The following is a 19,426-nucleotide window of genomic DNA, read 5'->3' as shown; positions in this document are numbered from 1 at the left end:
TGTGTGTGGTGTGGGGTTGACGCAACGAACCCACAGGCTTCTGGGAGGGAGGGGGGAGTTTAAGGGTGTGTGTGGTGTGGGGTTGACGCAACGAACCCACAGGCTTCTGGGAGGGAGGGGGGACAATGAACCTGTCATAGTAGATGTCCCCACGCGCTCTGGCAGCTTTCATGGCTGGGATCAGTTCTTTCCTCTTCTGGCGCACAGCTTCAGGATCGTCCTCGTTGAGGAAGATATACGTTTATCTCAAGTTCTTGGCTCTTTCCAGAACAGCTACTTTTTCCTCTTGTAGAACTATTTTTGTTCGTTTAAAAGAGCCTTCACCTGTGATAGAGAGACACCACTGTCCAGAGTGCTAGTAGGACAGGTAGAGACACCACTGTCCAGAGTGCTAGTAGGACAGGCAGAGTCACCACTGTCCAGAGTGCTAGTAGGACAGGCAGAGACACCACTATCCAGAGTGCTAGTAGGACAGGCAGAGACACCACTGTCCAGAGTGCTAGTAGGACAGGCAGAGACACCACTGTCCAGAGTGCTAGTAGGACAGGCAGAGACACCACTGTCCAAAGTGCTAGTAGGACAGGCAGAGACACCACTGTCCAGAGTGCTAGTAGGACAGGCAGAGACACCACTGTCCAGAGTGCTAGTAGGACAGGCAGAGTCACCACTGTCCAGAGTGCTAGTAGGACAGGCAGAGTCACCACTGTCCAGAGTGCTAGTAAGACAGGCAGAGACACCACTGTCCAGAGTGCTAGTAGGACAGGTAGAGACACCACTGTCCAGAGTGCTAGTAGGACAGGTAGAGACACCACTGTCCAGAGTGCTAGTAGGACAGGCAGAGACACCACTGTCCAGAGTGCTAGTAGGACAGGCAGACACCACCTAAAGAATTAGTGTGCTGTAGGGAGAGGGTGAATGAGGGGACTGTGTTTATTTCACAGTGACGACAAGAGAGATTCCTTTTCACAGTGACAAGATCACCCAGCTGAGTATTATTTTTGCTGAAAGAAATGGAACAATGAATTACCGTATTGTTCTCAGAAGCAACTAGAACTTTAGGACCATCAGTACGCAACACTTCTTCATTATATTCAGACCTGATGAACGCTTGACAGATATAGCCTACTTTTATAATAATAATAATATATAATAATATAATATAATAATAATATAATATATCCCATTTAGCAGACGCTTTTGTCCAAAGCGACTTACAAGTCGGCTGGGGCCACTACTTTTACATATGGGTGGCCCCAGCGGGAAACGAACCCACGACGCTTGGCGTTGCAAGCGCCATGCTCTACCGACTGAGCCACACAGTGTCTGTATGAGCGATTGCTTTAACTTTGTGTCCTATTTTCAGGCAACACAAAGAGAGTCGGTACGAAGAAGATGAAGTCTTCAGGGGGCAGTAGGAACCTGCAGGACCTTCCTCTCCACGCCTCGCAGGACGAGATTAAACAGAGGAAAGTGCTGGACCTCAGGAGATGGTAATATAGCACACAGCTCATTATACTGTATTAACTAACACACGGCTCATTATACTGTAACTACTGAGGTAACACACAGCTCATTATACTGTATTAACTAACACACAGCTCATTATACTGTAACTACTGAGGTAACACACAGCTCATTATACTGTATTAACTAACACACAGCTCATTATACTGTAACTACTGAGGTAACACACAGCTCATTATACTGTAACTACTGAGGTAACACAGCTCATTATACTGTAACTACTGAGGTAACACAGCTCATTATACTGTAACTACTACTACTGAGGTAACACACAGCTCATTATACTGTAACTACTGAGGTAACACACAGCTCATTATACTGTAACTACTGAGGTAACACACAGCTCATTATACTGTATCAACTACTACTGAGGTAACACACAGCTCATTATACTGTAACTACTGAGGTAACACACAGCTCATTATACTGTAACTACTGAGGTAACACACAGCTCATTATACTGTATCAACTACTACTGAGGTAACACACAGCTCATTATACTGTAACTACTGAGGTAACACACAGCTCATTATACTGTAACTACTGAGGTAACACACAGCTCATTATACTGTATCAACTACTACTGAGGTAACACACAGCTCATTATACTGTAACTACTGAGGTAACACACAGCTCATTATACTGTATCAACTACTACTGAGGTAACACACAGCTCATTATACTGTATCAACTACTACTGAGGTAACACACAGCTCATTATACTGTATCAACTACTACTGAGGTAACACACAGCTCATTATACTGTAACTACTGAGGTAACACACAGCTCATTATACTGTAACTACTGAGGTAACACACAGCTCATTATACTGTAACTACTGAGGTAACACACAGCTCATTATACTGTATCAACTACTACTGAGGTAACACACAGCTCATTATACTGTATCAACTACTACTGAGGTAACACACAGCTCATTATACTGTAACTACTGAGGTAACACACAGCTCATTATACTGTAACTACTGAGGTTATACTGTATTAACTAGTTACCTTAGCTAACGTTAGCCTAACTAGTTACCTTAGCTAACGTTAACTAGCTAGTTACCTTAGCCAACGTTAGCATAGCTAGTTACCTTAGCCAACGTTAGCCTAGCTAGTTACCTTAGCTAACGTTAGCCTAGATAGCTAGCATCAAGTGAAGGAGATATAAAAATGGTGGTAAAAACAGCTCTAGCTAAGTTTAGAAGTAAGACTGATGTTAATTTATTTATCTGAGAATTACATTTAAATTGCGTTTGATGCACCGTAGCAAAGATTTGTATAACTTGCTCTTTGTTCTGTCTGCGCCGCTAGTTATACTGTATTAACTACTGATAGACCTATCACAGAGCTAGTTATACTGTATTAACTACTGATAGACCTATCACAGAGCTAGTTATACTGTATTAACTACTGATAGACCTATCACAGAGCTAGTTATACTGTATTAACTACTGATAGACCTATCACAGAGCTAGTTATACTGTATTAACTACTGATAGACCTATCACAGAGCTGGTTATACTGTAATAACTGCTGATAATGATGACAGTGGGCTTGCATCCCAAATGGCACCCTATGTAGTGCACTGCTGCCCAATAGGGCTCTGGTTAAAGCTAGTGCACTATATAGGGAATGTGGTGCACTGCTGCCCAATAGGGCTCTGGTTAAAGCTAGTGCACTATATAGGGAATGTGGTGCCCTGCTGCCCAATGTGGTGCCATTTCCGTCAGAGCCAGAAATTACTGCAAGTGGAGGAGGCATTCATTAGTGTCATGCTTTTCTCCCTCCCTCCCTCCCTCCCTCCCTCCCTCCCTCCCTCCCTCCCTCCCTCCCTCCCTCCCTCCCTCCCTCCCTCCCTCCCTCCCTCCCTCCCTCCCTCCCTCCCTCCCTCCCCTACCTACCTCCCCTACCTCCCTCCCTCCCTCCCTCCCTACCTCCCTCCCTACCTACCTACCTCCCCTACCTACCTCCCCTACCTACCTACCTCCCCTACCTACCTACCTCCCCTACCTACCTCCCTCCCTTCCCTCCCTCCCTCCCTCCCTCCCTCCCTCCCTCCCTCCCTCCCTCCCTCCCTCCCTCCCTCCCCTCCCCCCCCCCCTCCCCTTCCTCCCTCCTCTAGGTACTGTATCAGCCGCCCCCAGTACAAGACGTCATGTGGGATATCTTCATTAGTTTCCTGCTGGAACTTTCTGTACAGCGCACTAGGAGCAGGGAGGTAGGCATTTTATCGTCGTCTGTCGCTCTGTACGTGTGACGATGGGATCACCGCTCGTTGGGGGAAACAGACTCCATCGTTTATACTTGTTATATAGGTAATACAAAAGATCTGTACACACCAAGACAAATGTTTCCATCACATTGTAGCGTGTGGTATCATTTTGAATGTGTCATAAATAAGAGGATTAACAGCTACTTGATTGTTATGTGTATATTTTCAGTCTCCCACCTATCTCCCAGGAGGGGGCTCTTCAGATCCTAGGCTTCCAGCCTCCCTTTGAGGAGATTAAGTTTGGTCCCTTTACAGGCAACGCTACTCTGATGAGGTACTCAGAAATACTGACATTAGAAACAAGGTGCACACAGCTTATGGCTACAGACTATTATATATATATTTATTTTTTTATCTTTGTGAACAGATGGTTCAGGCAAATCAATGACAATTTCCGTGTCCGAGGATGTTCCTATATTCTGTACAAACCCCACGGGAAACACAAGACAGCGGGAGAGACTGGTGAGTTTGTCTGCTCTCTCCTCTCGTCTACCCTCTCTCTCTACTAACAAATTGGCTATGATGTAACAAGCTGGCCTCAGCTTTGGAAATACAAAGAGTAAAATGTGTTCAAATGTCAAGTCAATCCAGCAATTGTGGCTTGGGGCTGGCCTTGACTTTAGTTTGTCATCCAGTTTGTCTGTTATATAAAGAAATCGTTGGTTTTTTTTTTGACAATGAAACTGAATAGATGAAAAAGCATACAGTAGTTCAGACTGTCTGCGTGATTCAGTTGTTTTTTATTTTAAATGGAGTGTATTTGAATTGAGTATTTGTCCTCCCTGTTCCAGCTGAGGGGGCGTTGTTGAAGTTGACCCTGGGGCTAAGAGATGAAACCATGGCCTATATTTACCACTGTCAGAACCACTACTTCTGTCCTGTGGGCTTCGAGGCCACACCTTTCAAAGCAGCCAAGGCCTACAGGTGCATTCTTTTCTTATCCCTGTGTGCATTTACTTTCTAACAGGTCATCGTTTAGGCCAACCACGTAACTCCTACTGTCAACCACGTGACTCCTACTGTCAACCACGTGACTCCTACTGTCAACCACGTGACTCCTACTGTCAACCACGTGACTCCTACTGTCAACCACGTAACTCCTACTGTCAACCACGTGACTCCTACTGTCAACCACGTGACTCCTACTGTCAACCACGTGACTCCTACTGTCAACCACGTAACTCCTACTGTCAACCACGTAACTCCTACTGTCAACCACGTAACTCCTACTGTCAACCACGTAACTCCTACTGTCAACCACGTAACTCCTACTGTCATCCACGTAACTCCTACTGTCAACCACGTAACTCCTACTGTCAACCACGTAACTCCTACTGTCAACCACGTAACTCCTACTGTCAACCACGTAACTCCTACTGTCAACCACGTAACTCCTACTGTCAACCACGTAACTCCTACTGTCAATCACGTAACTCCTACTGTCAACCACGTAACTCCTACTGTCAATCACGTAACTCCTACTGTCAACCACGTAACTCCTACTGTCAACCACGTAACTCCTACTGTCAACCACGTAACTCCTACTGTCAACCACGTGACTCCTACTGTCAACCACGTAACTCCTACTGTCAACCACGTAACTCCTACTGTCAACCACGTGACTCCTACTGTCAACCACGTAACTCCTACTGTCAACCACGTGACTCCTACTGTCAACCACGTAACTCCTACTGTCAACCACGTGACTCCTACTGTCAACCACGTAACTCCTACTGTCAACCACGTAACTCCTACTGTCAACCACGTGACTCCTACTGTCAACCACGTGACTCCTACTGTCAACCACGTAACTCCTATTGTCAACCACGTGACTCCTACTGTCAACCACGTAACTCCTACTGTCAACCACGTAACTCCTACTGTCATCCACGTAACTCCTACTGTCAACCACGTAACTCCTACTGTCATCCACGTAACTCCTACTGTCAACCACGTAACTCCTACTGTCAACCACGTAACTCCTACTGTCAACCACGTAACTCCTACTGTCAACCACGTAACTCCTACTGTCAACCACGTAACTCCTACTGTCAACCACGTAACTCCTACTGTCAATCACGTAACTCCTACTGTCAACCACGTAACTCCTACTGTCAACCACGTAACTCCTACTGTCAACCACGTAACTCCTACTGTCAATCACGTAACTCCTACTGTCATCCACGTAACTTCTACTGTCATCCACGTAACTCCTACTGTCAACCACGTAACTCCTACTGTCAACCACGTAACTCCTACTGTCAACCACGTAACTCCTACTGTCAACCACGTAACTCCTACTGTCATCCACGTAACTCCTACTGTCATCCACGTAACTCCTACTGTCAACCACGTAACTCCTACTGTCAACCACGTAACTCCTACTGTCAACCACGTAACTCCTACTGTCATCCACGTAACTCCTACTGTCATCCACGTAACTCCTACTGTCATCCACGTAACTCCTACTGTCATCCACGTAACTCCTACTGTCAACCACCTAACTCCTACTGTCAACCACCTAACTCCTACTGTCAACCACCTAACTCCTACTGTCAACCACCTAACTCCTACTGTCAACCACCTAACTCCTACTGTCAACCACCTAACTCCTACTGTCAACCACGTAACTCCTACTGTCAACCACGTAACTCCTACTGTCAACCACGTAACTCCTACTGTCATCCACGTAACTCCTACTGTCATCCACGTAACTCCTACTGTCAACCACGTAACTCCTACTGTCAACCACGTAACTCCTACTGTCAACCACGTAACTCCTACTGTCAACCACGTAACTCCTACTGTCAACCACGTAACTCCTACTGTCAACCACGTAACTCCTACTGTCAACCACGTAACTCCTACTGTCAACCACGTAACTCCTACTGTCAACCACGTAACTCCTACTGTCATCCACGTAACTCCTACTGTCAACCACGTAACTCCTACTGTCAACCACGTAACTCCTACTGTCATCCACGTAACTCCTACTGTCAACCACGTAACTCCTACTGTCATCCACGTAACTCCTACTGTCATCCACGTAACTCCTACTGTCATCCACGTAACTCCTACTGTCAACCACGTAACTCCTACTGTCAACCACGTAACTCCTACTGTCATCCACGTATCTCCTACTGTCATCTACGTAACTCCTACTGTCAACCACGTAACTCCTACTGTCAACCACGTAACTCCTACTGTCAACCACGTAACTCCTACTGTCAACCACGTAACTCCTACTGTCAACCACGTAACTCCTACTGTCAACCACGTAACTCCTACTGTCAACCACGTAACTCCTACTGTCAACCACGTAACTCCTACTGTCATCCACGTAACTCCTACTGTCAACCACGTAACTCCTACTGTCAACCACGTAACTCCTACTGTCATCCACGTAACTCCTACTGTCAACCACGTGACTCCTACTGTCAACCACGTACCTCCTACTGTCAACCACGTAACTCCTACTGTCAACCACGTAACTCCTACTGTCAACCACGTAACTCCTACTGTCATCCACGTAGCTCCTACTGTCAACCACGTAACTCCTACTGTCAACCACGTAACTCCTACTGTCAACCACGTAACTCCTACTGTCAACCACGTAACTCCTACTGTCAACCACGTAACTCCTACTGTCAACCACGTAACTCCTACTGTCAACCACGTAACTCCTACTGTCAACCACGTAACTCCTACTGTCAACCACGTAACTCCTACTGTCAACCACGTAACTCCTACTGTCAACCACGTCTCCTACTGTCATCCACGTAACTCCTACTGTCAACCACGTAACTCCTACTGTCAACCACGTAACTCCTACTGTCATCCACGTGACTCCTACTGTCAACCACGTGACTCCTACTGTCAACCACGTACCTCCTACTGTCAACCACGTAACTCCTACTGTCAACCACGTAACTCCTACTGTCAACCACGTAACTCCTACTGTCAACCACGTAACTCCTACTGTCAACCACGTAACTCCTACTGTCAACCACGTAACTCCTACTGTCAACCACGTAACTCCTACTGTCAACCACGTAACTCCTACTGTCAACCACGTAACTCCTACTGTCAACCACGTAACTCCTACTGTCAACCACGTAACTCCTACTGTCAACCACGTAACTCCTACTGTCATCCACGTAACTCCTACTGTCAACCACGTAACTCCTACTGTCAACCACGTAACTCCTACTGTCATCCACGTAACTCCTACTGTCAACCACGTGACTCCTACTGTCAACCACGTACCTCCTAGTGTCAACCACGTAACTCCTACTGTCAACCACGTAACTCCTACTGTCAACCACGTAACTCCTACTGTCATCCACGTAGCTCCTACTGTCAACCACGTAACTCCTACTGTCAACCACGTAACTCCTACTGTCAACCACGTAACTCCTACTGTCAACCACGTAACTCCTACTGTCAACCACGTAACTCCTACTGTCAACCACGTAACTCCTACTGTCAACCACGTAACTCCTACTGTCAACCACGTAACTCCTACTGTCATCCACGTAACTCCTACTGTCATCCACGTAACTCCTACTGTCAACCACGTACCTCCTACTGTCATCCACGTAACTCCTACTGTCAACCACGTAACTCCTACTGTCAACCACGTAACTCCTACTGTCATCCACGTACCTCCTACTGTCAACCACGTAACTCCTACTGTCAACCACGTAACTCCTACTGTCATCCACTTACCTCCTACTGTCATCCACGTACCTCCTACTGTCATCCACTTACCTCCTACTGTCAACCACGTAACTCCTACTGTCAACCACGTAACTCCTACTGTCAATCATGTAACTCCTACTGTCAACCACGTACCTCCTACTGTCAACCACGTAACTCCTACTGTCAATCACGTAACTCCTACTGTCATCCACTTACCTCCTACTGTCAACCACGTAACTCCTACTGTCAACCACGTAACTCCTACTGTCATCCACTTACCTCCTACTGTCAACCACGTAACTCCTACTGTCAACCACGTAACTCCTACTGTCATCCACTTACCTCCTACTGTCATCCACGTACCTCCTACTGTCATCCACGTACCTCCTACTGTCAACCACGTAACTCCTACTGTCAACCACGTAACTCCTACTGTCAACCATGTAACTCCTACTGTCAACCACGTACCTCCTACTGTCAACCACGTAACTCCTACTGTCAATCACGTAACTCCTACTGTCATCCACTTACCTCCTACTGTCAACCACGTAACTCCTACTGTCATCCACGTACCTCCTACTGTCATCCACGTAACTCCTACTGTCAACCACGTAACTCCTACTGTCATCCACTTACCTCCTACTGTCATCCACGTACCTCCTACTGTCATCCACGTACCTCCTACTGTCAACCACGTAACTCCTACTGTCAACCACGTAACTCCTACTGTCAACCATGTAACTCCTACTGTCAACCACGTACCTCCTACTGTCAACCACGTAACTCCTACTGTCAATCACGTAACTCCTACTGTCATCCACTTACCTCCTACTGTCAACCACGTAACTCCTACTGTCAACCACGTAACTCCTACTGTCATCCACTTACCTCCTACTGTCAACCACGTAACTCCTACTGTCAACCACGTAACTCCTACTGTCATCCACTTACCTCCTACTGTCATCCACGTACCTCCTACTGTCATCCACGTACCTCCTACTGTCAACCACGTAACTCCTACTGTCAACCACGTAACTCCTACTGTCAACCATGTAACTCCTACTGTCAACCACGTACCTCCTACTGTCAACCACGTAACTCCTACTGTCAATCACGTAACTCCTACTGTCATCCACTTACCTCCTACTGTCAACCACGTAACTCCTACTGTCAACCACGTAACTCCTACTGTCATCCACTTACCTCCTACTGTCATCCACTTACCTCCTACTGTCAACCACGTAACTCCTACTGTCAACCACGTACCTCCTACTGTCAACCACGTAACTCCTACTGTCATCCACGTACCTCCTACTGTCAACCACGTAACTCCTACTGTCAACCACGTAACTCCTACTGTCATCCACTTACCTCCTACTGTCATCCACGTACCTCCTACTGTCATCCACGTACCTCCTACTGTCAACCACGTAACTCCTACTGTCATCCACGTACCTCCTACTGTCAACCACGTAACTCCTACTGTCAACCACGTAACTCCTACTGTCATCCACGTACCTCCTACTGTCAACCACGTAACTCCTACTGTCAACCACGTACCTCCTACTGTCATCCACGTACCTTCTACTGTCATCCACGTACCTCCTACTGTCATCCACGTACCTCCTACTGTCAACCACGTAGCTCCTACTGTCATCCACGTAACTCCTACTGTCATCCACGTAACTCCTACTGTCAACCACGTAACTCCTACTGTCATCCACGTAGCTCCTACTGTCAACCACGTAACTCCTACTGTCGTCCTCTTAACTCACGCTGTCATCCACACACCACCTACTGTCAACCACGTAACTCCTACTGTCAACCACGTAACTCCTACTGTCAACCACGTAACTTCTACTGTCATCCACGTAGCTCCTACTGTCAACCACGTACCTCCTACTGTCATCCACGTACCTCCTACTGTCAACCACGTACCTCCTACTGTCAACCACGTACCTCCTACTGTCATCCACGTACCTCCTACTGTCATCCACGTACCTCCTACTGTCAACCACGTAACTCCTACTGTCAACCACGTAACTCCTACTGTCAACCACGTAACTCCTACTGTCAACCACGTACCTCCTACTGTCAACCACGTAACTCCTACTGTCAACCACGTAACTCCTACTGTCATCCACTTACCTCCTACTGTCATCCACGTAACTCCTACTGTCATCCACGTAACTCCTACTGTCATCCACGTACCTCCTACTGTCAACCACGTAACTCCTACTGTCAATCACGTAACTCCTACTGTCAACCACGTAACTCCTACTGTCAACCACGTAACTCCTACTGTCATCCACGTACCTCCTACTGTCATCCACTTACCTCCTACTGTCATCCACGTAACTCCTACTGTCAACCACGTAGCTCCTACTGTCATCCACGTAGCTCCTACTGTCATCCACGTAGCTCCTACTGTCAACCACGTAACTCCTACTGTCAACCACGTAACTCCTACTGTCAATCACGTAACTCCTACTGTCAATCACGTAGCTCCTACTGTCATCCACGTAGCTCCTACTGTCATCCACGTACCTCCTACTGTCATCCACGTAACTCCTACTGTCAACCACGTAACTCCTACTGTCAACCACGTAACTCCTACTGTCATCCACTTACCTCCTACTGTCATCCACGTACCTCCTACTGTCATCCACGTACCTCCTACTGTCAACCACGTAACTCCTACTGTCAACCACGTAACTCCTACTGTCAACCATGTAACTCCTACTGTCAACCACGTACCTCCTACTGTCAACCACGTAACTCCTACTGTCAATCACGTAACTCCTACTGTCATCCACTTACCTCCTACTGTCAACCACGTAACTCCTACTGTCATCCACGTACCTCCTACTGTCATCCACGTAACTCCTACTGTCAACCACGTAACTCCTACTGTCATCCACTTACCTCCTACTGTCATCCACGTACCTCCTACTGTCATCCACGTACCTCCTACTGTCAACCACGTAACTCCTACTGTCAACCACGTAACTCCTACTGTCAACCATGTAACTCCTACTGTCAACCACGTACCTCCTACTGTCAACCACGTAACTCCTACTGTCAATCACGTAACTCCTACTGTCATCCACTTACCTCCTACTGTCAACCACGTAACTCCTACTGTCAACCACGTAACTCCTACTGTCATCCACTTACCTCCTACTGTCAACCACGTAACTCCTACTGTCAACCACGTAACTCCTACTGTCATCCACTTACCTCCTACTGTCATCCACGTACCTCCTACTGTCATCCACGTACCTCCTACTGTCAACCACGTAACTCCTACTGTCAACCACGTAACTCCTACTGTCAACCATGTAACTCCTACTGTCAACCACGTACCTCCTACTGTCAACCACGTAACTCCTACTGTCAATCACGTAACTCCTACTGTCATCCACTTACCTCCTACTGTCAACCACGTAACTCCTACTGTCAACCACGTAACTCCTACTGTCATCCACTTACCTCCTACTGTCAACCACGTAACTCCTACTGGCAACCACGTACCTCCTACTGTCAACCACGTAACTCCTACTGTCATCCACGTACCTCCTACTGTCAACCACGTAACTCCTACTGTCAACCACGTAACTCCTACTGTCATCCACTTACCTCCTACTGTCATCCACGTACCTCCTACTGTCATCCACGTACCTCCTACTGTCAACCACGTAACTCCTACTGTCATCCACGTACCTCCTACTGTCAACCACGTAACTCCTACTGTCAACCACGTAACTCCTACTGTCATCCACGTACCTCCTACTGTCAACCACGTAACTCCTACTGTCAACCACGTAACTCCTACTGTCAACCATGTAACTCCTACTGTCAACCACGTACCTCCTACTGTCAACCACGTAACTCCTACTGTCAATCACGTAACTCCTACTGTCATCCACTTACCTCCTACTGTCAACCACGTAACTCCTACTGTCAACCACGTAACTCCTACTGTCATCCACTTACCTCCTACTGTCAACCACGTAACTCCTACTGGCAACCACGTACCTCCTACTGTCAACCACGTAACTCCTACTGTCATCCACGTACCTCCTACTGTCAACCACGTACTGTCAACCACGTAACTCCTACTGTCATCCACTTACCTCCTACTGTCATTCACGTACCTCCTACTGTCATCCACGTACCTCCTACTGTCAACCACGTAACTCCTACTGTCATCCACGTACCTCCTACTGTCAACCACGTAACTCCTACTGTCAACCACGTAACTCCTACTGTCATCCACGTACCTCCTACTGTCAACCACGTAACTCCTACTGTCAACCACGTACCTCCTACTGTCATCCACGTACCTCCTACTGTCATCCACGTACCTCCTACTGTCATCCACGTACCTCCTACTGTCAACCACGTAGCTCCTACTGTCATCCACGTAACTCCTACTGTCATCCACGTAACTCCTACTGTCAACCACGTAACTCCTACTGTCATCCACGTAGCTCCTACTGTCAACCACGTAACTCCTACTGTCGTCCTCTTAACTCACGCTGTCATCCACACACCACCTACTGTCAACCACGTAACTCCTACTGTCAACCACGTAACTCCTACTGTCAACCACGTAACTTCTACTGTCATCCACGTAGCTCCTACTGTCAACCACGTACCTCCTACTGTCATCCACGTACCTCCTACTGTCAACCACGTACCTCCTACTGTCAACCACGTACCTCCTACTGTCATCCACGTACCTCCTACTGTCATCCACGTACCTCCTACTGTCAACCACGTAACTCCTACTGTCAACCACGTAACTCCTACTGTCAACCACGTAACTCCTACTGTCAACCACGTACCTCCTACTGTCAACCACGTAACTCCTACTGTCAACCACGTAACTCCTACTGTCATCCACTTACCTCCTACTGTCATCCACGTAACTCCTACTGTCATCCACGTAACTCCTACTGTCATCCACGTACCTCCTACTGTCAACCACGTAACTCCTACTGTCAATCACGTAACTCCTACTGTCAACCACGTAACTCCTACTGTCAACCACGTAACTCCTACTGTCATCCACGTACCTCCTACTGTCATCCACTTACCTCCTACTGTCATCCACGTAACTCCTACTGTCAACCACGTAGCTCCTACTGTCATCCACGTAGCTCCTACTGTCATCCACGTAGCTCCTACTGTCAACCACGTAACTCCTACTGTCAACCACGTAACTCCTACTGTCAATCACGTAACTCCTACTGTCAACCACGTAGCTCCTACTGTCATCCACGTAGCTCCTACTGTCATCCACGTACCTCCTACTGTCATCCACGTAACTCCTACTGTCAACCACGTAACTCCTACTGTCAACCACGTAACTCCTACTGTCAACCACGTACCTCCTACTGTCAACCACGTAACTCCTACTGTCAACCACGTAACTCCTACTGTCGTCCACGTAACTCCTACTGTCATCCACGTACCTCTTACTGTCAACCACGTACCTCCTACTGTCAACCACGTAACTCCTACTGTCAACCACGTAACTCCTACTGTCAACCACGTAACTCCTACTGTCATCCACGTAACTCCTACTGTCATCCACGTAACTCCTACTGTCAACCACGTACCTCTTACTGTCATCCACGTACCTTCTACTGTCAACCACGTACCTTGTTAACTTGTTGTTGTTTACTTCTAAGGGGTACATTACCAACTAATGAAATGGAACATTGGATCCTGATTGGTGAACCAAGCAGGAAACACCCTGCTATTCACTGTAAAAAGTATGATCCTTTCTCACTTCTAATGTTTACAAAAAATGATATGCAGTATTTTTGTTGTTGTTGTACAACGTTGTCGTCCTCTTTAGTTGATTTGTATTTAGTCGATTACTGTTTCACTTCTGTATCTTGCTGTTGTTTTTAGGTGGGCTGATATTGTTACAGATCTGAACACACAGAATCCAGAATACCTTGATATTCGTCACACGGAGAGGGGAATTCAGTGCCGCAAAACCAAAAAGGTTTTCATTTTCGTTTCAGTTTATAGTTATGTTAGTTGTTAGGATACCAGTTATGCTAACAATGGGATGAGGATGCGTTAGAGCCCAGAACTGGCATGAATTTTAAGCCCTACCCATGCCCGCGACATTCAGACCCCTGCCCAGGCCTGATTGCTTTTTGCCAAATTTAAGGCCATGCCCGAAACCAGAAATCAGAAATAACTTCCTCTGTAAGTAAATCCATTAGCTACTCCTCTGTCCGTCACTGGCTTCCTGCGCGCTGCTTGCTCTGCATGCACTCTGCTCATGGTGGCTCTGAGTCTGTGAGTGACCATAGCAACGGCTACGCTTGGGCTGCTCTGCTCAGTGACGAAACATGAGACAAGCTGTTAGTTACCTTTCATCCCTCTCAGACAAACTTGAGGAATAATATTATCATCTGTGAAATAATATCTCCTGTCTTCTATTTAGTTGAAGCTCATCTGGCACCATGTTATGATCTTAGACAGATATGTCTGTAATGCAGAGCACGAGCAAATGGCACAGCTTCACAATGCTAGTGATACCCAAGCCCTGCCGTACCGTACTTATTGATGAAAAATTTAACAGGCTCTACCCTAACCCAATGTATAATGTCAGGTTGGCCCGATGGGCTCGGGTAGCAGAGCTCTAGTATGAGTACCGCATTTCTGACTTGAACCTCTCCTCTTCTCAGTTTTTATAGTTATGTTAAAATGTAAAAGTTGAAGGTACCATTCACGGATCTGTTACGCGTTTCTGACATGAACCTCTCCTGGCAGGTGGGAGGGAATCTTCACTGCATCATGGCTTTCCAGAGGGTCAACTGGCAGAAGCTAGGCCCCTGGGCCCTCAACCTGGAGAACCTGAGGCATGACCTCCACCACCAGGGGTCTGAGAGGGCCCAGGGGGGCTTAGCAGAGGTCCAGGAGGACAGGGAGAAGACCTCAGGAAAACACCAGGCTTTGGCCCGGCTCGGCCGCTCCAACAGCACAGGTACCAGTAACCAGAAGGACGTAGCTTGGAAACACCTGTCTAACACCACAGAGTACCGACACAGGAGCTCACCTGAGAGCGACGTTGAAGAAGATACCACTGATGACTGAGATTCAATGAGAAGGCTGTGAAGTTAGTGCTGCTAAAATATACTGGTTAGTATATCAAACGTTCTCAATAGTTTTTCACCAAAAAAAAAGAGAGAGAGAGAGAGACGAAAGTGTTGTTTTACCCCGTCGAGCATCATCCAGATTCCATCAAGGATTTTGCTTGATTATTGTAATGAAAAGTTAGTACAACATACAAGTTGATACACTTTAGTGTGAAAGCTATGTTTAATCGTCTAGCAATGTATAGAGGACTGCTGCTATTAATCAGAATGTCTGATAACATTGCATTTAAAAGCCATTTAAGAAATAGAAGAATAAGAATAAAAATCTATTCATTTTACACTTTAAAGTGAGTGTGTTAGTTTGCGAATGTGACTAAAACCCAGTGACGACTGTAAGCCAAGTTTTTCTCAACTCCACGGTGCACATCACATCAATGGAGTTGAGCGGAGACAACTACAACGAGTCGCTGTCCGTCGATAAACCCTTACCTTGTACCTATGTTTGTCCTCTGTAGCTGCCTTTCTTACTTCCTTACCTTGTACCTATGTTTGTCCTCTGTAGCTGCCTTTCTTACTTCCTTACCTTGTACCTATGTTTGTCCTCTGTAGCTGACTTTTTTACTTCCTAACCTTGTACCTATGTTTGTCCTCTGTAGCTGCCTTTCTTACTTCCTTACCTTGTACCCATGTTTGTCCTCTGTAGCTGCCTTTTTTACTTCCTAACCTTGTACCTATGTTTGTCCTCTGTAGCTGCCTTTCTTACTTCCTTACCTTCTACCTATGTTTGTCCTCTGTAGCTGTCTTTTTTACTTCCTAACCTTGTACCTATGTTTGTCCTCTGTAGCTGCCTTTCTTACTTCCTTACCTTCTACCTATGTTTGTCCTCTGTAGCTGTCTTTTTTACTTCCTAACCTTGTACCTATGTTTGTCCTCTGTAGCTGCCTTTCTTACTTCCTTACCTTCTACCTATGTTTGTCCTCTGTAGCTGTTTGTAGCTGTGTGCCTTTCTTTGTTTGCTGATATCCATACTTTTTAATAAAACCTTTATCCAATACAACCACAGACTCTTTCCTTGTATCGACTGACAGCGACTCCGCCCACAGTTGTTGCAAACAAACTCCACCGAGATGTACATATGGTAGAGTTGAGAAACCCAGCTACAGGAAAACTAACAGTAGAAACAACGATGTACATATAGTAGAGTTGAGAAACCCAGCTACAGTAAAACTAACTACAGAAACATGGTAGACTTCAGACACCCAGCTACAGGAAAACTAACTGTAGAAACGTGAAACAAACAGTACAGTGGGTACAATTGACATTGTGATGTCCTGTGAAACTATGTTAATTGTAGATGTTCTTTTCCCAAAGAAAATACCTGAGAAATCAAGTCAATGGATGCTAATCACCTACCAAGATGTAGAGATTTATATTTGTGTTGTTATTGATGTCCAACGTGAGAGACAATGGATAATGAGTGCATGATTGTGTCCATGTTGTGTCTTAAGCCACAGTTAAGTCTCCTGCTCAAGCATCTGTTGTTTTGTGTTTAGATTTATCCCAACACTACTGTAAAATGTATCATTATGTATTAATGTGATTTTAGATTTGCTCCTTTTTCTTAATAAATAACAATTTATATCAATTCATATCAAAAAGTGTCAGAATTTTACAAAATAATGAGTCCACAGTTCGAGTCATAATAACCATAAAACCTAGAGGACAAACAAAGAAATGCCCCCCCCCCCCCTCCCCCACCATTTATTTTTCCCATAGGGGATTTTAGAAACACTTAAAATAAGGGCTGTGTTTCGTGTAGGCTTACCCTGGCATGAATACATAGGCTGAATTGATACAATACTCCCGAGTGGCGCAGTGATCTGAGACACTGCATCTCAGTGCAAGAGGCATCACTGCAGTACCTGGTTCGAACCCAGGCTGTATCACATCTGGCCTGTGATTGGGAGTCCCAGAGGGCGGTGCACAATTGGCCCAGTGTTGTCCGGGGTAGGCCGTCATTGTAAATAAGAATTTGTTCTTAACCGACTTGCCTAGTTAAATAAAGGTTAAAATAAATAATACCTGTTAGCAAAGGTGTCAGGTAGAGATGGCGTTCAGGAGCATGCTGGGATTTGTAGTCTTGCATGATGTCTACTTTGATGCTAATTACCATTTTTGAATCTGAAAGTAAATAAAGCTGAATATATTGATATTGAGTCACCTTGTCCAAGGGAGATTTTTACATGTTTATCAAACCATCACCCCAGGGTAAGCCTACACAAAACACAGCCCTTATTTTAACACAGCCCTTATTTTAACACAGCCCTTATTTTAACACAGCCATTTTGTTTCGTGTAGGCTTACCCTGGCGTGACGGTTTGATAACCGTGACAATGTTAAATGTTTCTGAAATTCTCCATGAGAAAAATGCAATGGTGTGAAAACGATCGCAACCATTTCCCCGTTTGACCGCCAGGTTTTATGGGAATTAGGACACCTCCACTGTGAGGCTCTATTACATGATATTAATGTGGGCTTACATAACAAGAGTAATACGAGCTCACAGTGGAGGTGTCCTTCTCAAAGTCAACAAGACGCGTGACCGTATTTTAACATCCTCTGAAGCATCAGACCCGGGCATGTTGCCATGGATCTGTCTTCGTAGCTATGCTATGTGAGCAGGGCTGAAGTAACATAACCCTCCAGGGTTGGACCACAATGCATCCTGGTAATTTAATACACACAGAGGACAGAACACTGGCGATATTCCATCATCTGTTCTCAACTATTTTCCTGACTACATTAAGATTAAATAAACATTCAAACGATTCCCCTTAACCCATTAGCGGTTTCATCCACTTCAGACTCAGTTCAGCAATTGATGATAATCTATTCTCTGGTTTTCTCTCATCTTTTTTTTTTCAAATGTTGAAATGATGAAATCAATACAAGATATTCACTCAGTACTCACGTGAGACGATTGAGGAATCATCACGATACTGTGAAAAAGTTAACATCACCTGGATTTGTTATACTACGAACCTAATTATATAGTGTGTGTGTAGCATTAATTAGTGGATGTGTCAGGTCACAGACGTGTTGTCTTCATCCCGAATGGCACCCTATTCAGTGCACTAGTTTTAACCAGAGCCCTATGGCACCCTATTCCCTATAATTAGTGCACTAGTTTTGACCACAGACCTATGGGCCCTGGTCATTTAAGTAGCACCACCACGTAAGGTATAAGGAACCATTTGGGATGCAATCCAAGGTGATTTAGTCGTACCAGGAACGTGTATCTCACTGCTCTCCACTGTTGGATTAGACCACCCAGCTGAGGCCTGGTCTCCTCTGTGTCCTGGCTGAGCCTAGGAGAGGCTGGACCAGTGCTGCAGGATAGACTGGACTCGAACGAGGATCTCTAGTGACACAGCTAGCAACTGCATCGCCTTAGTCCACTGCGCCACTCGGGAGGCCCAAAGCCTAGAGGTCAAGGACCTTGAGGATTTAAAGAAACTCATACTTCTCGAACAGTTAAAAAAAGCCCTTCACGAAAGGGTTGCTACCTACATTTATGAGTACAAGGGTCTCACTTTTGAGAAAGCTGCAGTCCTTGATGATTAGTTTGATAAATATCCGCATAAAAATGGTTTCTCTTATCCACCAGTTTGTCATTACTGCTATGAGAACGGACACGTTGTCTCTCAGTGTCCTATATTGAAACAGAAAAATGAGAGCAAAGAAACACTTTCTTCTTATGGAAGAAAGAACTGGGAACACTCCAGCCCATTAAGT

General features: G+C 45.9%; 1 protein-coding gene across 3 annotated transcripts in view; it reads left to right on the top strand.

Annotated features, from left to right (window-relative positions):
- LOC135513315 (basic immunoglobulin-like variable motif-containing protein) overlaps window positions 1-17,280 on the top strand; it is a 30,155-nt gene extending 12,875 nt beyond the window's left edge. For all 3 annotated transcript variants that reach the window (XM_064936223.1, XM_064936226.1, XM_064936224.1), the window contains exons 3-10: window positions 1,364-1,490; window positions 3,654-3,749; window positions 3,973-4,077; window positions 4,171-4,265; window positions 4,595-4,727; window positions 14,204-14,287; window positions 14,430-14,526; window positions 15,306-17,280. In XM_064936223.1, coding sequence (XP_064792295.1) covers window positions 1,364-1,490; window positions 3,654-3,749; window positions 3,973-4,077; window positions 4,171-4,265; window positions 4,595-4,727; window positions 14,204-14,287; window positions 14,430-14,526; window positions 15,306-15,629 — 1,061 coding nt within the window. In that variant the 3' untranslated portion in view covers window positions 15,630-17,280. The remainder of the gene's footprint in view (window positions 1-1,363; window positions 1,491-3,653; window positions 3,750-3,972; window positions 4,078-4,170; window positions 4,266-4,594; window positions 4,728-14,203; window positions 14,288-14,429; window positions 14,527-15,305) is intronic.
- The last annotated feature ends 2,146 nt before the right edge of the window (window positions 17,281-19,426 follow it).

This window comes from Oncorhynchus masou, chromosome 24, assembly GCF_036934945.1.
Source record: "Oncorhynchus masou masou isolate Uvic2021 chromosome 24, UVic_Omas_1.1, whole genome shotgun sequence".
In the NCBI taxonomy this organism is placed as follows: Eukaryota; Metazoa; Chordata; class Actinopteri; order Salmoniformes; family Salmonidae; genus Oncorhynchus; species Oncorhynchus masou.
This window is presented reverse-complemented; position numbering and strand designations above follow the sequence as displayed.